Source organism: Macaca fascicularis, chromosome 14 (genome assembly GCF_037993035.2).
Source record: "Macaca fascicularis isolate 582-1 chromosome 14, T2T-MFA8v1.1".
NCBI lineage: Eukaryota > Metazoa > Chordata > Mammalia > Primates > Cercopithecidae > Macaca > Macaca fascicularis.
In genome coordinates, this window is record NC_088388.1 from 18,686,360 (window position 1) to 18,705,760 (window position 19,401).

Below are 19,401 nucleotides of genomic sequence, written 5' to 3' on the forward strand. Positions count from 1 at the left end.
AGTCAGCCAACTTTGGCCTCCCAAAGTGCTGGGATTACAGGCAATGAGCTGCCGCATCCTGGAGCTGCTTCTGGGTTGGAATGCCCAGTCTTGGCAGGGGTTTGGGAGGCAGTTCCTGTAATTATCCGTTCTGGGTAGTGATGAGCCCAAGGAAATGTGTGTGCCTAGTAGTGGTGACATCCGCCTTCAGAGGAGGCAGCCCTGTTATGCTTGGGCCTCTGGGTGGGTTCTGCCCTCTGGGGGACCCTGCCTCCGCAGCCCTCAATCCAAAGAGGTTGAAGACCACTCGTCCTTACCTGCCTCCAGTCTTGGATGGGGTGTGTCTGCCCCAGGCTGTGTCTTTCACAGCTGCATCCCACTGCCCTAACCCCAAGCAGGTGCTTGGCAAATGTTGACTGAAACCCTGGCTCGAAGGCTATGCAGTATTAACCCTTTGTGGCCATGGTCTTTAAAGTTATGGGAACCTGGCCTTGAACCCTCTGAACCTATTTCCTGAAGGCCGTTCCAGCTGTGAGCACCTTTTCCTCTGGAAGGCTGCTTTTGTGCAAAGCCAGGCCCCTCTGCTCATTGTCTGAGGCAGGTCCCCAGGCCTGAGTGGGCCACTGGCCCCTACCTCCTAGTCCTGCCAGAAAAGCACCACAAACCCAAACTCACCCTCTCCCTTCTCCCCTCAGCCTAGGAGCTTTAGACTCACCACTTACCAGACACGAGGGACTTTATTTGTTTCACATATTTAGCTATTAGACACAAAGGGGTCAAGACTTGAAGCAGTTTTTGCAAGTGAAATCATCTTCTGGCCCACCCTTCTCCATCCTACCAAGGCTACTGGCTGTTCTCCAACAGAAGGCCACAGCGGTTATGTCCTCCTGGTACTTGCGTCGCAGGTGTCACCCTTGATGGTGCAAGGCCCTGCGTGGCTATTCGGGTTCTCCCCCTTAATGGAATTGCTGTGAGGAGATGAACCTTATCAGGGGACCAGCAGAGGCTGGTTCAGAAGAGACCGCTCTTCTTAAGAGGTTAGGAGGACTAACAGGCTATGGCCAAGTCCCCTTCCTAGTGATACGGTGGCTTCAGCACAGGCTGTCAGCTTGGGGCCTGAGTGAAGTTCGCAGGCTGACAGGACCAGGGAGAGCAGGCCATTCCCTTCCGGAGCCACTGGCTGGGCTGATCATCAGCGCCCCTCTGGCCGCTCTTGGGGCTGTTATTCGCCTTGTCAGCAGCAGAGGGCAGCACAACAAGGTGCTGGAGAGGAGGCTGGGTGGGCACGCCAAGGGCTGGGTGGGAGCAGGTATAGGGCGCTGTGGGCTGGACCCTTCGGACTCCTCAAGTCTCCGATTCGTCTGTCTCTTCAGTGGAGCCATCGCTCTCTCCATCCACTTTTCGGGAATGATGGAGAGGTCTCCAGGGGGAGCCAACCCGGGGAGGGGTCCGGGAGGGCAGGCAACTGGCCTCTGGACTGGCTGTGATCGAGTTGACCAGGCCCGGGACCTGGGCCAGCCTGAAGAAGGGAAGAAGCCTGGAGGGCAGCGAGAGGCCTGCTGTCCAGAGAGCGGGGCCTCCATGCCCACTCTTACACTAGGGTAAACCCCTGGGCTGCAGCCCCCAAAGGACTCAGAGGGAGGGACATCTCAGGCCTCTGCTGGCCCCCAGACCCTTCCCTGGCAGATGCAGGATGTTACAGACAAGTGGTGTTGGCCCCAGATGGGGCGCAGCCGTGTTCAACCCGTCTGGCCCCCACAAGGGGGCAGCATCCTCCCACTTGACACTTACAGCCGTTCCAGCTCCTCGTCCATTGCTGGGTCGTGCATCAGATCCCCCTTGTCAGGCAAAGCTCCTAGGAGATCATTGGGGGCACAGTAGTTAAAACGAGGGCCTTTCAGCCCGGTGACAGATTCCTCCATGCCCCTTACCTTCACAGCTCCCTGTTCTGCTGACCCTGGGAGGGCTGATCTGAAGATCTGAGGACTGCTAGAGGGGCCAAGAACAGTCAGAGCAGGAAGGTCCTGGCTGCTGCTTGATACATTATTGAATCCCACTGCTTACTTTCCCTGTCTGGGGCAGACACCACAGCCAAGGAGACATTCCCAGACAAGTGTGGTGATCCCCTTCCAACACTAGGTGGTTGTGACCTGGTGCTGGAAGTTGAGTTCTTCCTTGAGGCCTCAGGTAACTGGACTGAAAAGGATATGGTCCAGGCTACGCCTAAAGGTCAAACATTACCTAATTTTGCGTCCCCAAATCAGGGTGACCCCAGTTTGGAGACAGATGGTAAAAAAAAAAAAAAAAAAAAAAAAATACTGCCTCTGCTTCTCCAAAGAGGATCCTGGGGCAAGAGGAGAAGGCTGGGTCAGGGCCAGAGTTAACCTGGCATAGGCAGATTGCCAATTTGTCCAAATCTTTTTCAGATGATGCCTCCTGGCCCCTCTTGCCCTAAGTTAGTGTTTTTCAAACTACATCTCACAGAACCCTCTCATTTGGGGGGTGCCCTGGGGACTAAGGGAACAGGGCTGACCTCCATGACGCGGCAAGCAGTATATCTCCAGATTTCTATTTTATACACTGGAGATGCAGGTGAGGCCCGAGACCACTTGCTTGTTTCTGTCTCCCATTCCACCCAACCACCCAACATTAGCGTGCAGTAAAAGTGGTTGAATGATAGTGACTTTTTTTTTTTTTTGAGACAGTCTTCCTTTGTCACCCAGGTTGGAGTGCAGTGATCATGGCTCACTGCAGCCTCGACCTCCCATGCTGAAGCGATCTTCCCACCTCAGCCTCCTGAGTAGCTGAGACCAATGGTACATGCCACCACACCCAGCTAATTTTTTTTTTTTTTAAAGAGACAGGGTTCTCCTTATATTGCTGAGACTGGTCGTTAACTCCTGGGCTCAAGGATTCTCTTGCCTTAGCCTCCCAAAATGCTGGGATTACAGGTGGAGCCACCATGTCTGGCTATTAGTGTTATTTATTTACTTATTTATTTATTTGATGGAGTTTCGCTCTTGTTCCCCAGGCTGGAATGCAATGGCGTGATCTTGGCTCACCACAACCTCTTCCTCCTGGGTTCAAATGATTCTTCTGCCTCAGCCTCCCCAGTAGTAGGAATTATAGGCATGTGCCACCACAACCGGCTAATTTTGTATTTTCAGTGGAGACGGGGTTTCTCCATGTTGGCCAGGCTGGTCTTGAACTCCCAACCTCAGGTGATCCACCCACCTCAGCCTCCCAAAGTGCTGAGATTACAGGCATGAGCCACCGCACCCGGCCAGTGTCCTTTTTAAAGGCCCTTAGAAAAGGGGGATGAGGTTAGTCCAGGCTGTGACCCAGTTGCTAATTGGCTTTTCTTTCTCCTTCCTAGTTCCTGCTGTTGGTGGGAAGGAAGGGTGGTCATAACTAGGAGTATGAAAAAATAGCAGGGCAGATCCCACCCGCCTCCCCCTTACTCTTGATTCCTGATTTTTCCCTGTTTTTTTTTTTTTTTCTTTTTTGAGACTGTCTTGCTCTGTCGCCCAGGGTGGCATGCGATGGCGTCATCTCGGCTGACTGCAACCTCTGCCTTCTGGGCTCAACCGATTCTCATGCCTCAGCCTCCCAAGTAGGTGGGATTACAGGCGTGTGCCACCACGCCCAGCTAATTTTTGTATTTTTAGTAGAGACGGGGGTTTCACCATGTTGGTCAGGCTGGTCTCGAACTCCTGACCTCAGGTGATCCACCTGCCTCAGCCTCCCAAAGTGCTGGGATTACAGGCATGAGGCAGCACACCCGACCTGTCAATTGCCTCCTTTCTAGTCCTAGTTCAGCGGGTAACCTCAGCTACCAACTTCAGTTAGTTGAGGGCTCCCCAGACTGTGCAAGCCCCAAGCACTGACTCAGAATAACCAGGCTGCAGGTGGCATGCAGTTCAGCCTGCTAGGGTTTGTGCTTGTGCATCCCAGAGCATCCCCGGCTAACTGTATATTGTGTAAGATAAGAAATATAAAGCATGCAGCACAGTACTTAGCCTCCTGTGGTTGGCATTTAGTGAATGTTAACTTTCCTTCCCTTAATCTCATTCCCTCAACTAGCAAAAGGAAGTGGGGGGAATGCTGTGTGTCTTTTCCTTGAGACTCAGGCACTTGGGATCCCAAGCACAGCAGGAGGATCTCTTGAGACACAAAAAAGAACCCCTTGCTGGGCGTGGTGGCTCACAACTGTAATCCCAGCACTTTGGGAGAGCAAGGTGAGGGGATCTCTTGAGCCCAGGAGTTTGAAACCAGCTTGGGCAACATGGCAAAACCCAGTCTGTACAAAAAACACAAACATTTTCCAAGATGGTGGCTCATGCCTGTAGTCCCAGCTACTAGGAAGGCTGAGGTGAGAGCATCACTTGAGCCCGGGAGGTCGAGGCTGCAGTGAGCTGAGATTGCAACACAGCACTCCAGCCTGGGCAACAGAGTGAGACTCTGTCTCAAAAACAAAAACAAAACCCCTTAAACTCTAGTAGAATGGAGGCTTATTGGCTCTTCCCTTAGGAGAGCAGTGGCTGTGGGAGGGGGAACAGTGGGGTGGGTAGAGAAGGCTCAGTGAAAAACCAGCAAGCAGGGAGAACTGGACCACTGCAGGCTCCCCCACTTTTGTTTTTCTCCCTTTCAGATTAATCAGATTTTTTTTTCAGCTTGGAATAAAGGTCTCCCCAGACACACCTTTGCCCTGTTTATAAATGGGATTCAGGTCTCTTTGATATATAATCTCTAGCACCACTGAGTAAATAGTCCTGTGTCTGCCCAACCTGCAGGCCGCTCCCCAAAGCAGAGCTGGGGATTCTCTGAGGAGGGGCTGGGCGCGCCTCTGCTGTGGGGAGACGGCTTCATGTTGGGGCAGGGCCGCAGGCAGGGAAGGACGCTGTCCTCTACCATGGGAATGTGTAAGAGCCATGTTTTGTCGCGCATGTTCCTGCTCCCTGGGACTGAGTCTGGCCGTGGGAAGTCAAGGCAGAGATGGTGATGCCCCTTCCCCATGAAGCCGTGTTGCCAACAGAGGCCAGCTGCTCCCTGTGTTGTGCGGCAGGAGAGGCTGATGGCTGCTAGCTCTGACTTACCGAGGGCTTGGTTGATTCCATGGTGCTTTGAGAGAGCCATGAGGAACCCATAGAAGGTCAGTCTCTGAACGTTGCTGAGGGCCTCTTTGACAAGTGCTGGGGGTGGGCAGCTAAGGAGAGACGCCACATTCAGAGGCTAGCCAGCCTCAGAGACATCTCTGCATCCATACTTTCCAGTTCCCGAGGATACCCACAGCCAAGCCAGGGACCTGCCTTGGGAGCCCCAAGGCCCTGGGGGATCCAGCCCTTCACTGTGGTCAGGAGGGGCTGGCACGTTCACTAACTGGTGCTTTCACCGGAGTGGGGAGCGGCGGTGGGAAATGGCTAGGGAAACCAAATCCGTTGCTCGGTCCCTAAGGATACTTGTGCCACACAGGAGAGCTTACCCCTCTCTTTGTGTAGAAAAGTTTTATACAAGGAGTACTCTTTCCTTCTCTCTAAAATGTTAAAGCCAGTCTGTCAGCCAGTAAATTGGTCATCTACAGTGGTCTTGCCCAAGGGAAAGCGGTCCTTTTGAAGTGAGCCATCTGGGAGCCTTTCAGTCAACAACTGGTTTGGGGGCAAATGGCACTGTTACATTATGACCAGCAAGGGTCCTAGAATCCCTGGGCCTAGCAGAACATCCTGCAGAGCTCTGCTCCACAGCCAGCAGTCTGAGCTCCCTGGGGCTGGGGGGCTGGGGGGCTGGGGGCTGCATGCCCATTCCTCACCTGTACTTGTGCCGATCACACAGGTTTTCCAGACACTGGTAGAACAGCGACGCCTCCACGCCCTCTAGCATGCCGGCCTCGCCCAAGGCAGGTCGTTGGCGGTGCTGCCCACTGGATGACGTCGGCACGATCACTGTGTTGGGGTTCTTGCCCGACAGCAGATCCTCATAGATGGCAGCCACACTGTCCAGGAATTCTGGAACCGTGGGGCGGGGGTGGGGGTGGACAGCTCAGGCAGGGAGGACATGTTTTGTCTCTTCACTATGTTCTCCCTTCTCTGTTAGCCCAGTTCCACACCAGCCTCAGTGCTCAGGGCATGGTATCCTGAGAGCACAAGTTGTCAACCTTGTTTGCCAGCACAGTGATGAGAGATGACACTAATCTGTTTTCGCTCAAATGTCCCATCCCTCAGTTGTTCCTGGACTAGGTGAGACCTGCCATTGCACACTTTCATAGCACCCTAGGCTTTTTTTCTGGCACTTAGCCAGTGAGGAGCTTTCTGTGTCATTAATTGTCTGTCTCCTTGCTGGAATGCACAAAGGCAGGGGTCATGCCTGGTTGGCCTGTCCTGCCTAGCACTGTGCTTGGCACACATTAAGGCCATAAATATTTTTTGGAGGAGTGAACATGAGTATGCTCCCACTGGTAAGCCCCATCTTGTGTGGCCACCTGCCTCTCTACCTCAAGAAAGCGTGTTGGAATACCAGCGAGGAACAGAGAAAGCCCGCAAGCTGCTGCTGAGTCAGTCATTTGAAATGGTTTTCAAAGTTGTAGTTGAGCCACTGTTAGAACTGCTGACTTATTGGCCCATCTCATCTCTAACACACACTGCTGGGCAGTGTCAGTAATGCTCCTGGCCCAATGTGGTAGCTGTCCCATCCCTCTGGAGGTGCTGTGAGAAGAGGGCTGGGGAGGCATTGAGGGGAAAATGTTCTCCCAGACATGGCTACTCCTTCTCTAGGGCCCAAGAGCTTCGGAGAAATGGGAAATGACTCCCATTTCTTGCCACCTGCTCTTAGCAGGTGGCAAGACCCCAGGCTCCAGCCCCTGCCTGCCCAGCCCTTAGGCTGCCATGAAGTAAACAGAATGTGGCGCCCAAGTGAGGCTAGGGCTAGCTGGGGACACCAGTTGGCAGGAAGGCCACCTCTAGGATCTAAGGACAGCCTTCTATTTACTGGAAGAGCCTGTTTTAAGCAAGTTTGTTTATGAACACAGCACTCCATTTGGTGTCTCTGTGTGTGAGCTGGTGTATGGTTATATTTATTTGTCTATATTTATTCCATCTGATTCCAGACAGACTTAAGGGTGCAGCTGGCTGAACTGGGGAGCAGAGTGGGAGTGTGACAAAAGACTGGTGTGTACTTTTTTAAAGCTGTGGGGTGGAGGAGAATGTGCACGCAAACACACGATTGGTTGCCAAAGGAGAGACCCTTGAAGGCAGTAAAATAGCAGCGAGGTTGGGAACACTGGCTCTGGAGTCAGCCTCCAGGTCTGGTTTCCACCGCTCATGAGCTGCATGACTGGCTACTTACTTCTGTGAGCTTGTCTCTGAAAGGACCCTCTCTTAAGGCTGTTGTCAAGATTAAAGTCAGTGCTGTGCCTGTGACAGTAAGTTTTCAGTAAGCAGTGAATGCTGTGGATGTTGTTATTGTCATTATCACTTAAACGGATGTGTTGCGTTGCTGACTGAGAGCACTGTGGTTTTCAGTGTCTTCAGGAAGCTGAGGAGGTCAGCTCTGCAGACTGAATCTTGTGACCACCACTGAACGCCAGACATCCTGTTAGTGACCCGCAATGAAGCACACCTCAAAGGAGGTGGGGAAGAGAAACGTGTGCCAGACACACAGATGGGCAGGGCAGCAGGGCGGGACAAGGAGGCAGGGTCCTGTGTGGAGCCAGATGGAGCCCGGGAACACTCACCTGAGTAGTAAAACTGGATCTGGAAGGCAAAGAGGAAATCTGAAAAAGACATCAAGCAGTCCATGGCGTCGTCCATGAGCACAATCCTGAAGGAGAAAGAGAGAATCTGAGAGAGAGAACTGGGGGAGGTTTAAGGAGGGGCGGGGCAGGTTTAAGGAGGGGAGGGAGAGAGCGGGAGGGAGGAAGGGAAAAGTGCGGGGGGAAAGGGAGAGAGAGAGAGCTGTTCCTGGGCCGCCAGTCTCCCCTGGGGCAGCAGGACATTTAGGAGAGGGCTCCCAAAAGCAAGCTCCTCCCAGTCACCTCACCGCTCCATCAACTGGACTCTGCCATCAAACTGAACTGACCACACTGTACCCAGAGTGGGCTCCCGGTTCAGTCTCAGTGGCACCAGCTAGCGGATGGAGCATGGGCAGGGGGTGGCGAGGAGAGGGTGCAACTGTAATGCAGCCAAGGTTTCTTTTCATATACTTAAGCAGTAAATCCTTTCATTCTGCTGTGAGGACCATTTAGTTCAGAATAAATACAGCTGATCAGAAAAGGCAAAAAGAACAGCCAAGGGGTTTAAAGGGTCTTGGCAAGTGGTACTGAGATTTAATAAGCTACCAAAGGGCCAGAACAGCGACAGACACCTCCACCCTGAGACACAGATGGCAGACAAGGGGAGAGGGCAAAGAGCTATTCGGGAATTTGCACTTGTGAGGGTCAAAACCCACACTCATCTTGTGCTGCCGCCCTGCTCCTCCTTGCTGTCCACATTCACAGGTTGCCCACCCCACAGTTTTCCTGTCTCTAGTCCCTCCCACTGAGGACCCACCTCACAGGAAGAAAACCATCTGACTCGTAAAGGGATTAGACCAAGGCTATGTTCGTCCTCTGCTCAGCGCCTCATCTGAGCCGGGACAAGAAGAGAAGGAAATGAGCGCTTGCTGGGCTCTATCACATGCCAGGCAGGCGCCAAGCCATCCACTGGGGTGGGGCGGGCCCCCAGTCTGTTTCTGATCAGGCCCTTCTGGCTTTATCTTTCTTTCTTTTTTTTTTAATTGTTTTTGGCCGGGTGCAGTGGCTCATGCCTGTAATCCTAGCACTTTGGGAGGTCGAGGTGGGTGAATCATCTGAAGTCAGGAGTGTAAGACCAGCCTGGCCAACATGGTGAAACCCCACTTCTACTAAAAATACAAAAATTAGCTGGGCGTGGCGGCACGTGCCTGTAGCCCCAGCTACTCGGGAGGCTGAGGCAGGAGAAGTGCTTGAATCTGGGAGGCAGAGGTTGCAGTGAGCCAAGATTGCACCACTGCAGTCCAGCTCGGGAGACAGAGACCCTGTCAAGAAAAAAAAAAAAATTGTTTTCTTTTGCTCTCTCTTATATTTTTCTAAATCTCTCTCCACTTCCCTGAGTCAGAGGTTCCCCAGACTGGCAACTGGATCAGCCCCAGAGAAAGCCAGGATTGCTCACTGCTGGGGAAGGGGCTCCACAGAGACTGTGATATTGTGGTGCCACTCCCCTTGCTGCCATCTCCCTGAAGAGAGACAGCAGTTCCTGCCTAGTCTTTATTGTAATACGGATAACAATAGAAGCAGGTACCATTTCCTGAGTTTTTAATTGTTTTTAAACCCTACGTACCGCATGGCAGGCTATTGAAGTATGTAACTGCATTCGTTAAATTTTAGCCCACAACAATCCTACAGGTAGGTCTTATATTTCCATTCTACACGTGAAGAGTCTGAGGCTCAGAGGTCAGCCTGCCAAAGTCACACACACAGCTGGGGAGCTTGCTGGACTCCACAGGGCACGCATCTTCCATGAGGCCATACTACCTCTTTGAAAATAAAGCTACAGAGCAAAAATACTAACATTTTACCTCCTAGTTTCTGTGGCTGATTTATTTTCTTTCTTGTTACTGATATGTTAGGCATCTCCTGGGGAGAACGACAGCTGCCTCCACCACCAGAGTTTAACACTAGAATTCCAGCTGGGAAAAATTCAAGACTGGAGGGCGGGAAGAAGCAGTGCTGCTGAGGGCCACAAGAGAGTGCCCTGGTCCCTCCATCAGTAGTTCACGGGACTAAGTGCACTGCCAAAGGCCAAGTGGTTACCCCATCTTTCATAACCCAAGGAAAACCCAGGCAGCAAAACCGCTCCTTCCCCACCCAGATGGCAGAATCTGTTTTGACAACTGGATTGCGGGAGCAGGGAGACGGCAGAGGGCGGGCAGTTAGAGAGGACTGGCGTTAGCAAAGACCCCCAAACTGCAGAGGAAGAGTGAGCTCTCCCAGGAGCGCTCAGGGAGCGAGAGCCACCGGCACCTCAAAGCTTTTCCTTGGCAGGCTCAGCAGGGCAGACAAAGGCTCTGGACATGAGAAGTCACTGACTTTCCCTTCCTTCCCTGCTCTCAGGACAGCTGGAGCCCCAACAATCTAAAGTGAATTACAACAGAACAGCACTAGGCTGTGAATATCCCCAAGCAGGAAACCACCAAGGAGCCCAAGCCTGTCCCCATGTTCCATGGCTTCCGTTGATCATCAATTGGAACACAGTGCTCCCACAGCAGCAACTTCCACTTACTATTTATTTACATTGCGATATAATGAAGCACCATAAAAGTCACCCTTTAAAAGTGTACAATTCAGTTTTTTAGTATATTCACACAGTAGCATCACTGTCACCACTGTCTAATTGCAGAAGTTACCTCCATTTGCAATTCTCACCAATAGGCCCATTCTGGAGCCTGCCTCGGAGCAGAAGCTTGAGCTCATACTTCCCAAAGGGCTTCACAGCCTCGTGGAAGCCTTAATGCTGAGTGCCACGAGCATCTTCCTCTTTCAGCCACAGATGGGACTAGAAGCTGTAAACAGGGTACACCCTTCCAGCCTCAGAAGTGGTCTGCAGCTTTCTGCTAGGGGCCATCTTGACCTCGAACATCAGCAGTCCCTTTGGAGATGGGCTGTTCCAGAAGAGGGGGTGCACACCATGGGAGGGCAGGGGTGTCTGTTGGAGCAGGGCAGCCCTGCAGGTGCCCTGTAATACGGGTAACAATAGAGGCAGATACCTTTTTGTTTTTAATCTTGCTCTGTTGCCCAGGCTGGAGTGCAGTGGCGCAGATTGGCTCACTGCAACCTCCGCCTCCTAGGTTCAGGTGATTCTTCTGCCTCAGCCTCCCTAGCAGCTGGGATTACAGGTGCCTGTCACCATGCGTGGCTAATTTTTGTATTTTTAGTAGAGACGGGGTTTCATCATGTTGGCCAGGCTGGTCTCGAACTCCTGACCTCAAGTGATCTGCCCGTAGAGGCAGGTACCTTTCCTGAGTACCCCACCTCATGGCAGGCTATTAAGGCATTTGACTACATTAATTAAATTTTATCCTACAGCAGTCTTATGGGTGGGTCTTATTGTTATTTCCATTCTACAGGTGAAGAGTCTGAGGCTCAGAGACTGGGGAGCTGAAACATGCCGAGCAGGAGGAAGTAGGGGGTGAGTGAAGGGGGGGCAGACAGAGGTGAGGGCTTTCTTTCTGAGGGACATGTGGCTGGATCATAGCAGCACATGTATAAAGGACTGAGGGTTTTTTTTTATTGCAAGCAGTAAGACTGGCTACCTTTTAAAAAGCCAACTGGATCTGAGCTTGTGTTAACAGCAACACCGGCTGTGACTCTCCTCAACCAGAAACGTGGGGCATCCTAGACATCTTGGAAACTCCCCCCACCCCACCCCAAGCCAATCAACCATTCACCAACTCCTGTCAATGCTATTGCTGAAATTTCTCTTGAATCCATCTACTTTCCACATCCACAGCCACCATCCTATCCCCAGCCTCCCCCTCTCTTTTCTTGATGATGGCATGACCTCCTACCCAGTTTCCCTGCAACTACTCTTGCTTGCTTTTTTTTTTTGAGACGGAGTCTCACTCTGTCACCAGGCTGAAGTGCAGTGGCTCGATCTAGGCTCACTGCAACCTCCGCCTCCTGGGTTCAAGGGATCCTCCTGCCTCAGCCTCCCAAGTAGCTGGGACTACAGGCACACGCCACCATGTCCAGCTAAGTTTTGTATTTTAGTAGAGATGGGGTTTCACCATGTTGGCCAGGATGGTCTTGATCTCTTGACCTCATGATCTGCCCGCCTGGGCCTCCCAAAGTGTTGGGATTACAGGTGTGAGCCTTCTTCTAATTGAGTATCCATATTGTGGTCAGAAAGATTTTCCTAAAATGTGAATGTGACCATTTTACCATTGTGTTGGAAACCCTTCACAGAGGCTGGGCACAGTGGCTCATGCCTGTAATCCCAGCTACTCGAGAGGCTGAGGCTGGAGAATCACTTGAACTTGGGAGGTGGCCATGTCAGTGAGCCAAGATTGCGCCACTGAACTCCAGCCTGGATGACAGAGCGAGACTCCGTGTTAACAACAACAACAACAAAAACAAACAAACAAAAAAAACCTTCACAGTCTTCCCATTGCCCTTAGGACATGGTCCCCCATTTGGATCTGGCCTGTGAGCCTGCTCCATCTGCCCCCTGCCTCCCTCGACTCCCACTGCATTCTGGCCACACTAGTCTTTCCGTCCTCCCTGAAGCTGTCCTTACTCATGCCCTCCAGACAAGTCTGTCCCTCTAGCCATAATGCTCCCTGCCCTCCACGCCTCCTCCTCACCTACCAGATATCTCCATATTCTTCAGGCTGAAGCCTCCACAGCACCTCTTGGGGAAGATGAAAGAGGAAAGCACTTTTTCTAACCCAGCCTAGAATAGGCCCCCCTGCTACTGGTTTCTGCAGTTCTCAGCAGCCTCCTCACACTGTTGTCTTTGTCCTGGGAACATAAGATCTACCAAGTGACGCCTCTGTCTCCCTACCTGTGGCTTGCCTCTGGTTTGGTGCCTGGCACATAGCAGGCACTCAGTCAATGTCTGTTGAATGAAGAAATGCATCCACAAATGAGTGAGAGAAGCCACGGTCCCCTTTTCCTCTGGCCAGGTGACACCTGGAGTAGTTTCTTAATCCCTCTCATAAAGATACTTAGTGAGAATCCTTATGGAGAATGCAGATATTCAGAGGGATTAAGAAACTTGGCGAAGGTTACAAGCTAGGAACGAAAGAGCTATCATTCAAATACTAATACTTTCAATGTCTGGACAGTCTGTTTAAGGGGAGTAAACTAGAGTCCTGGAGAAGAGGGTCAGCCTGGTGGACAGCCTAAAAACCATGATACTGGACAAATGACTGCATTTAGATCTTTTTGCTTAGAAGTGAAGACTAGGGAGGAAGTGAGGGCTGAGAACCAACTCTCAAAGGACTGCCTCTTGGGGAGATACCACGGGGATCTAGAGTTTGGCTCTAGAGATGTTTTCAAGCTGCGTAGTTCTAGGATTGTGGCTGATTTGTAAAGGAATGAGATGTGTATTGCCAGAAATGTTCAAGCAGAAGCTTGAAGGCTCATACTTCCCAAAGGGCTTCTTCCAGCTCCGACAGTGTTGTCCCAAGGGTGGACAGAACTAACAGCTCCTCCTGTTAGTGCTAAATCTAGTGGGGCGAGAGTTTGAAGTTCAGAGGTCTATGGCTGCAGAAGACTTACTGAAAGGTACATTTAATCACACCATATGCTGTGCTGTCCATCTCCAAATGAATGCTGAGACCCATGAAAGTTCTAGGCATCTGTGTCTTTTTTTTTTTTTTTTTGAGACGGAGTCTCGCTCTGTCGCCCAGGCTGGAGTGCAGTGGCCGGATCTCAGCTCACTGCAAGCTCTGCCTCCCAGGTTCACGCCATTCTCCTGCCTCAGCTTCCCGAGTAGCTGGGACTACAGGCGCCCGCCACCTCGCCCGGCTAGTTTTTTGCATTTTTTAGTAGAGACGGGGTTTCACCGTATTAGCCAGGATGGTCTCAATCTTCTGACCTCGTGATCCGCCCGTCTCGGCCTCCCAAAGTGCTGGGATTACAGGCTTGAGCCACCGCGCCCGGCCGCATCTGTGTCTTTAACCCGCCTATGGGATCTTTCTAGCTGTGGGCATCTGCATCTAGCTTTGGAATCTCAGCAGAACTGTGGGAGAAGGCAGGCAGGAAGCTCCTGGTCTGTCTTTACCTCTTTGCCTTTGCCTGCAACCCTTTTATCCCCACAGACAGCTCCTTCATTCTGAACTCAAGCTCGATGCCACTCCCAGAGGGCTCTGGAAAGAATCTTCCTGGAGACAAGGTCATCCCCATGTGCTGTTTTCCAGTTGCTGGCAGTTGGCTCAACACCCCTTCCTGCCAGAGGCCTTCTGCTAACGTGCCAGCTGCTTCTGACACCTGGAGGTGCCTGGCCGCCCCTGCTTTGAAGTGGAGCCAACAGGGAGCTGCTGCCAGTGACAGTCTGCACAGATCTATTGGATCATGGAGGGACCCTTGTGGGCCATGCCTCAGGGCTAGAGAGAGGGACTCTGGGGGAGAAGTAGAGACACTTTGGTTCAGGCTGTCCGGAGCAGAACCATGTGTGGGGTAGAGCCTAGGACAGGCAACTGGAGTGGAGAAAGAGCACATGGCCGGTCTGAGACTGGCCACTTTCTCCCTCCCCTGCTGACTTCCAGCAGCTGGGATAGGCAGTCTGGCTGGGAGTTGTAAGGGTGCCAAGTAAGCAACAGCTTCCAGCCTGAACCTACTGACTTGCCAACTTCCTATTCACCCCTAATTAGGGTCAGTTTCCCTGGTCTAGTGGCATGGGCTGCACCCATTTTCCTGAAGTTCTGGATTAGTTGACCCCAGGATTAAGTCCCAGTTCCACCATTCACTGGCCAAGTGACTGTTTCCCTCTGAGCCTCAGTTTCCTCATCTGTGAAGAGGATACAATCATAGTTCCTGTTTCCCAGGATTCTTGTAGAGAGTCAGCGTGATGATGTTATATATGCTAGTGTCTAACAGGCGCTCAGAATGAGCTCCAGATGTAATCAGTAAGTATATTCTATCTGGTTTAAACTGTGGGAGAGCCCCAAAGAGCAAATAAAAATAGAGCCCAGAGAAAGTGTGTGCTGCCATCATCCACCAGGCAGAGGTCTCAGGCGGAAGCCAGCGATCAGTTTCCGGTTTACTTTTGGGGGAAACCAGCCCTCAGCCAGGGCCAGAAAGAAAAGCCACTTTCCGGCCGGGCGCGGTGGCTCACGTCTGTAATCCCAGCACTTTGGGAGGCCGAGGCGGGCGGATCACAAGGTCAGGAGATCGAGACCATCCTGGCTAACACGGTGAAACCCTGTCTCTACTAAAAATACAAAAAAAAAATTAGCCAGGTGCGGTGGAGGGCGCCTGTAGTCCCAGCTACTCAGGAGGCTGAGGCAGGAGAATGGCATGATCCTGGGAGGCGGAGCTTGCAGTGAGCTGAGATCGCGCCATTGCACTCCAGCCAGGGGGACAGAGCGAGACTCTGTCTCAAAAAAAAAAAAAAAAAAAAGAAAAGCCACTTTCCATGAATGGACTTCTTTGAGGAGGTCACATGACTAGTGTCAGTCATAGGGTGGCTGAAGGGTGTCCCCATGTCTGTTTGGGCTCACAGTGCACCTCTAGGGTTTTTGTTTGAATGTCAGGGCCATGAGAGAAGAAGCGATGACACGATGTCTGGTTACCTTCTCCAGGTGGGAGGAAAAAGGCTGCTACAAAGGTGTCCTGCGTCATTTCCTGAGGGTCGCTCCTCTTCTGGACTGTGTTGGAGGCACACTTGTGCTGCACAAGCTGCCTCTAGCCTAGGCCCTTGAAGTGGCGTGGGATGTCCAGGTCATTGCTCTGCCCTGGCTCCAGTCTGCACCTCCAGGGTACCCCAAACCCTACCTGCCCTGATATGCCTAAGATGCTTGATCCAGAGGGTGTGGGAAACAACATGATGATGATGATAATAATAATAATAGTGAATATTCACTAAAGGCTGTTAGCACTACACACCCATAGTTCATTTTCTGCTCGTATTAATCCTGTGAGGTCAGTTCAGTGAGTACCTTTATGGAGAACGCAGACATTCAGAGGAATTAAGAAACCTGACGCAGGTTACAAACAGGAGCGAAAGAGCTATACTTCAAATACAGGCCTCTCTGACGCTAGTCACAGTTCCGAGACCACCTGCAGCTACTTCTGGTAAGGAAGAGTGGGCTCCGTGCTGTCTCGTGGTAATGAAGCCTTCCTGCTGCCCCTTTCACTTCTCCCAGTCTCAGTGTTTGTTAGAGCAGCTGCCCCCAGAAGGACTGGAAGCTTTGGCCCGGGTGCTGCTGCTTCCCTGCAGACAGTCTGAAGGCCTCATTACTCTGGAACCTCCCAAGAAGCCTGACAGCTGGGGTGAACTGGTCCACAGACCTTAGAATAAAGACCCAAACCCAATGTATGGCCTGTAAAGCCCCACTTTCCCTCCCTCTGCCCTCAAATGCCTCAAACTCCAGGCCATCACTGGTGAGAGCCTAGCTTCTTTTCCATGCCGCTTACTTTCCCCGAAATGCTTTTTGCTCTTACTGCTCTCTACCTAATCCCCCCATCATTTTTTATATAAAGGAAATGTTTAGAACCTCAGAAAACTACAGAGAATAACGTAAGAAACACCTGTGTCCCCACTAGCCAATTTTATCATACCGTAACGTCTTACTATCCTTGCTTCAGTCTTCAAAAGCTTTGTAAAATGCAGCATTACAGATAACCATTTCAGCCACCTGTGCACCCCTCCCTCATCCTATCATCTACCTTTCTTCCTGGGGGGATCACCATGATTTACTAAAACTTGGGGGTCTAGCATTCCTCTGCATGTCTTTATACTATAATTAACTCATGCAAATGTCTGTGTTCCTAAAACATTATATAGCTTTGTTTTGCTTTTTCTCAAACTCTGTCATTCTGTAACTTTGATATTTTGAGATTCATCAGGATTGATGCATATATAGCTATTCATTTTAGCTGCTGGAAAGAATTCCACAACTATGGTATGAATATGCCACACTTTATTCTTTCCTTCGGCAGAGGGACATGCAGATTGTTCCAATGGCAGCTATTACAAACAATACTGCATGTTTCCTTATTCCCAGGGGTAGCTCTTGGACTTTTAAAATTTGGCTAAATTGTCCGAACGTAATTGTAACAATTTACATTCCCACCCGCAGTTTATGAGCGTTCCCACTGTTTCACATCCTCACCAATATCTGTATTATGAAACTTTAAAATTTTTGCCAATTTGATAGGTATGAAGAGGTATCTCAATATAATTGGCAGTTTTCGGATTACTAGTGAGTGTGGGCATGAAAATATGCCCAAAGGTTTATTACTAATGTTCTTCTGTGCATTGCCTGTTTATATCTTTGGACTATTTTTCTACTGAGAGCCTTAATCTTTTTCTTATTGATTTGTAGGAATTTTTTTTTTTTTTTTTTTTTTTGAGACGGAGTTTCATTCTTGTTGCCCAGGCTAGAGTGCAATGGCACGGTTTTGGTTCACTGAAATCTCCACCTCCCAGGTTCAAGCGATTCTCCTGCCTCAGCCTCCCAAGTAGCTGGAATTACAGGTGCCCGCCACCGTGTCCAGCTAATTTTTTGTATTTTTAGTAGAGAGGAGTTTTCACTATGTTGACCAGGCTGGTCTCAAGCTCCTGTCTTCAGGTGATCCACCTGCCTCAGCCTCCCAAAGTGCTGGGATTACAAGCGTGAGCCACTGTGCCTAGCCAATTTGTAGGAATTCTTTATAAAAAAGTTCTTAGCTGGGTGTGGTGGTGTGCACCTGTAGTCCCAGCTACTTGGGAGGCTGAGGCAGGAAAATTGCCTGAGCCCGGGAGTTTGAGTCCAGCCCAAGCAACACAGCAAGACCCCATCTTAAAATAAAATAAAATAAGATAAAATAAAAAAATTTATGGAAAGCTGAGGCAAGAGGAATGCTTGAGGACAGGAGTTCAAGGCCAGCCTAAGTAACACAGCAAGATCACCGCCCCCATCTCTACAAAATAAAAAATTAGCTAGGCTTTGTAGAATGTGCCTATGGTCCTAGCTACTCAGGAGGCTGAGGTGGGAAGATCACTTGAGCCCAGGAGTTTGAGGCTGTAGCGAGCTATGAATGCACCACTGCATGCCAGCCTGGGTGACACAGCAAGACTCCATTTCAAAAAATAATAACGTTTTAAAATAATTTTTTTGTGGGGGACAAAGTCTTGCTATGTCACCCAGGCTGGAGTGCAATGGCACGATCTCAGTTCACTGCAACCTCTGCCTCAAGGGTTCAAGCAGTTCTCCTGCCTCAGCCTCCTGAGTAGCTGGGATTACAGGCGCACGCCACCCCACCCGGCTAATTTTTGTATTTAGTAGAAATGGGATTTCGCCAGGTTTGCCAGGCTGGTCTCGAACTCTTGACTTCGCGATCCACCCACCTTGGCCTCCCAAAGTGCTGGAATTACAGGCATGAGCCACTGTGCCCAGTCAATACTTTTTTTAATTTTTAATTTTAATTTTATTTTTTGAGACAGTTTTGCCTTGTTGCCCAGGCTGGAGTGCAGTGGCGTGATCTCAGCTCACTGCAACCTTTGCCTCCCAGGTTCAAGTGATTCTCCTGCTTCAGCCTCCCGAGTTGCTGGGACTACAGGCATGTGCCACCATGCTTGGCTAATTTTTGTATTTTAGTATTTAGAGACGGGGTTTTACCATGTTGGCCAGACTGGTCTCGAACTCCTGACCTCAAGTGATCCGCCTGCCTCAGCCTCCCAAAGTGCTGGGATTACAGGTGTGTGCCACCATGCCTGGCCAGAATAAGAATGGCAGGCAATACAGCTGGGTGAGGAGGCTCACACCTGTAATCCCAGCATTTTGGCAGGCCGAGGCAGGTGGATCACGAGGTCAAGAGATTGGGACCATCCTGGCCAACAGTGTGAAACCCAGTCTCTATTAAAAATACAAAAATTAGCTGGGCATGGTGGCATGTGCCTGTAGTCCCAGCTACAGGAGGCTGAGGCGGGAGAATTGCTTGAACCTGGGAGGCGGAGGTTGCAGTGAGCTCAGATCGCGACACTGCACTCCAGCCTGGTGACAGAGCAAGACTCTGTCTCAAAAAAAAAAAAAAAAAAAAAGAAAATGAAAAAAAAAAAAAAAAGAATGGCAGGCAATACTTTAAATCAGTGGTTCTCAACGTGTGTTTCCCAGACCATCAGCATCACCTGGAAATTTTTTAGAAATATAAATTCTTGAGCCCTGCCCTAAACCTACTGAACTCTGGGGATGTGGTCCGGCCATGTGTGGTTTAACAAGCCCTGCAGGTGACTCTGATGCGTACTCAAGTTTAAGAACCAGTGCTTTAAATCTTCACCCTTGGAACACAGCTTCCCAACCCTTTGTCACTTGGGTCTCAAATGACTTACAGGTGTGATGGTCCCCTTGGCCCAGCTGGGAGGAGGCCAGAGCCTGCAGGCCAATCACAAGTAGTCTTATCTTTACTGGAGATTTTTGTTATATATTATTTTCTGATTGCTGTGAAGTGCAAAAAGGCCAGGAAGCATTGGCTTTGGAAACCCAGCAACATCTCATTTATTTATTTTTTTAAATCTGGTACTCTTAATAATGCCAACATAATTGTAACAGCAAGAAATTATTACTGGTCAGGCGTGGTGGCTCATGCCTGTAATCCCAGTATTTTGGGAGGCTGAGGTAGGCGGATCGCTTGAGGTTAGGAGTTTGAGACCAGCCTGGCCAACATGGTGAAACCCGTCTCTACTACAAATACAAAAAATTAGCCAGGCG

At 50.6% G+C, this 19,401-nt stretch overlaps 1 protein-coding gene across 33 annotated transcripts in view; it reads right to left on the minus strand.

Annotated features, from left to right (window-relative positions):
• Positions 1 to 19,401, minus strand: part of CSTPP1 (centriolar satellite-associated tubulin polyglutamylase complex regulator 1) — a 227,660-nt gene that overhangs the window by 2,963 nt on the left and 205,296 nt on the right. For 9 of the 33 annotated variants that reach the window (XM_045371771.2, XM_074013737.1, XM_074013735.1 and 6 more), the window contains 5 exons: positions 7,706 to 7,791; positions 5,786 to 5,981; positions 5,076 to 5,185; positions 1,771 to 1,834; positions 698 to 1,498 (listed from right to left, as the gene is read on the minus strand). In XM_045371771.2, the coding sequence (XP_045227706.1) occupies positions 1,324 to 1,498; positions 1,771 to 1,834; positions 5,076 to 5,185; positions 5,786 to 5,981; positions 7,706 to 7,791 (631 nt within the window). In that variant the 3' untranslated portion in view covers positions 698 to 1,323. Of the gene's footprint in view, positions 1 to 697; positions 1,517 to 1,770; positions 1,835 to 5,075; positions 5,186 to 5,785; positions 5,982 to 7,705; positions 7,792 to 8,519; positions 8,615 to 19,401 lie in introns of those variants that run through there. The other 24 variants (XM_005578006.4, XM_065529539.1, XM_015434097.3 and 21 more) reach the window with 7 other exon arrangements.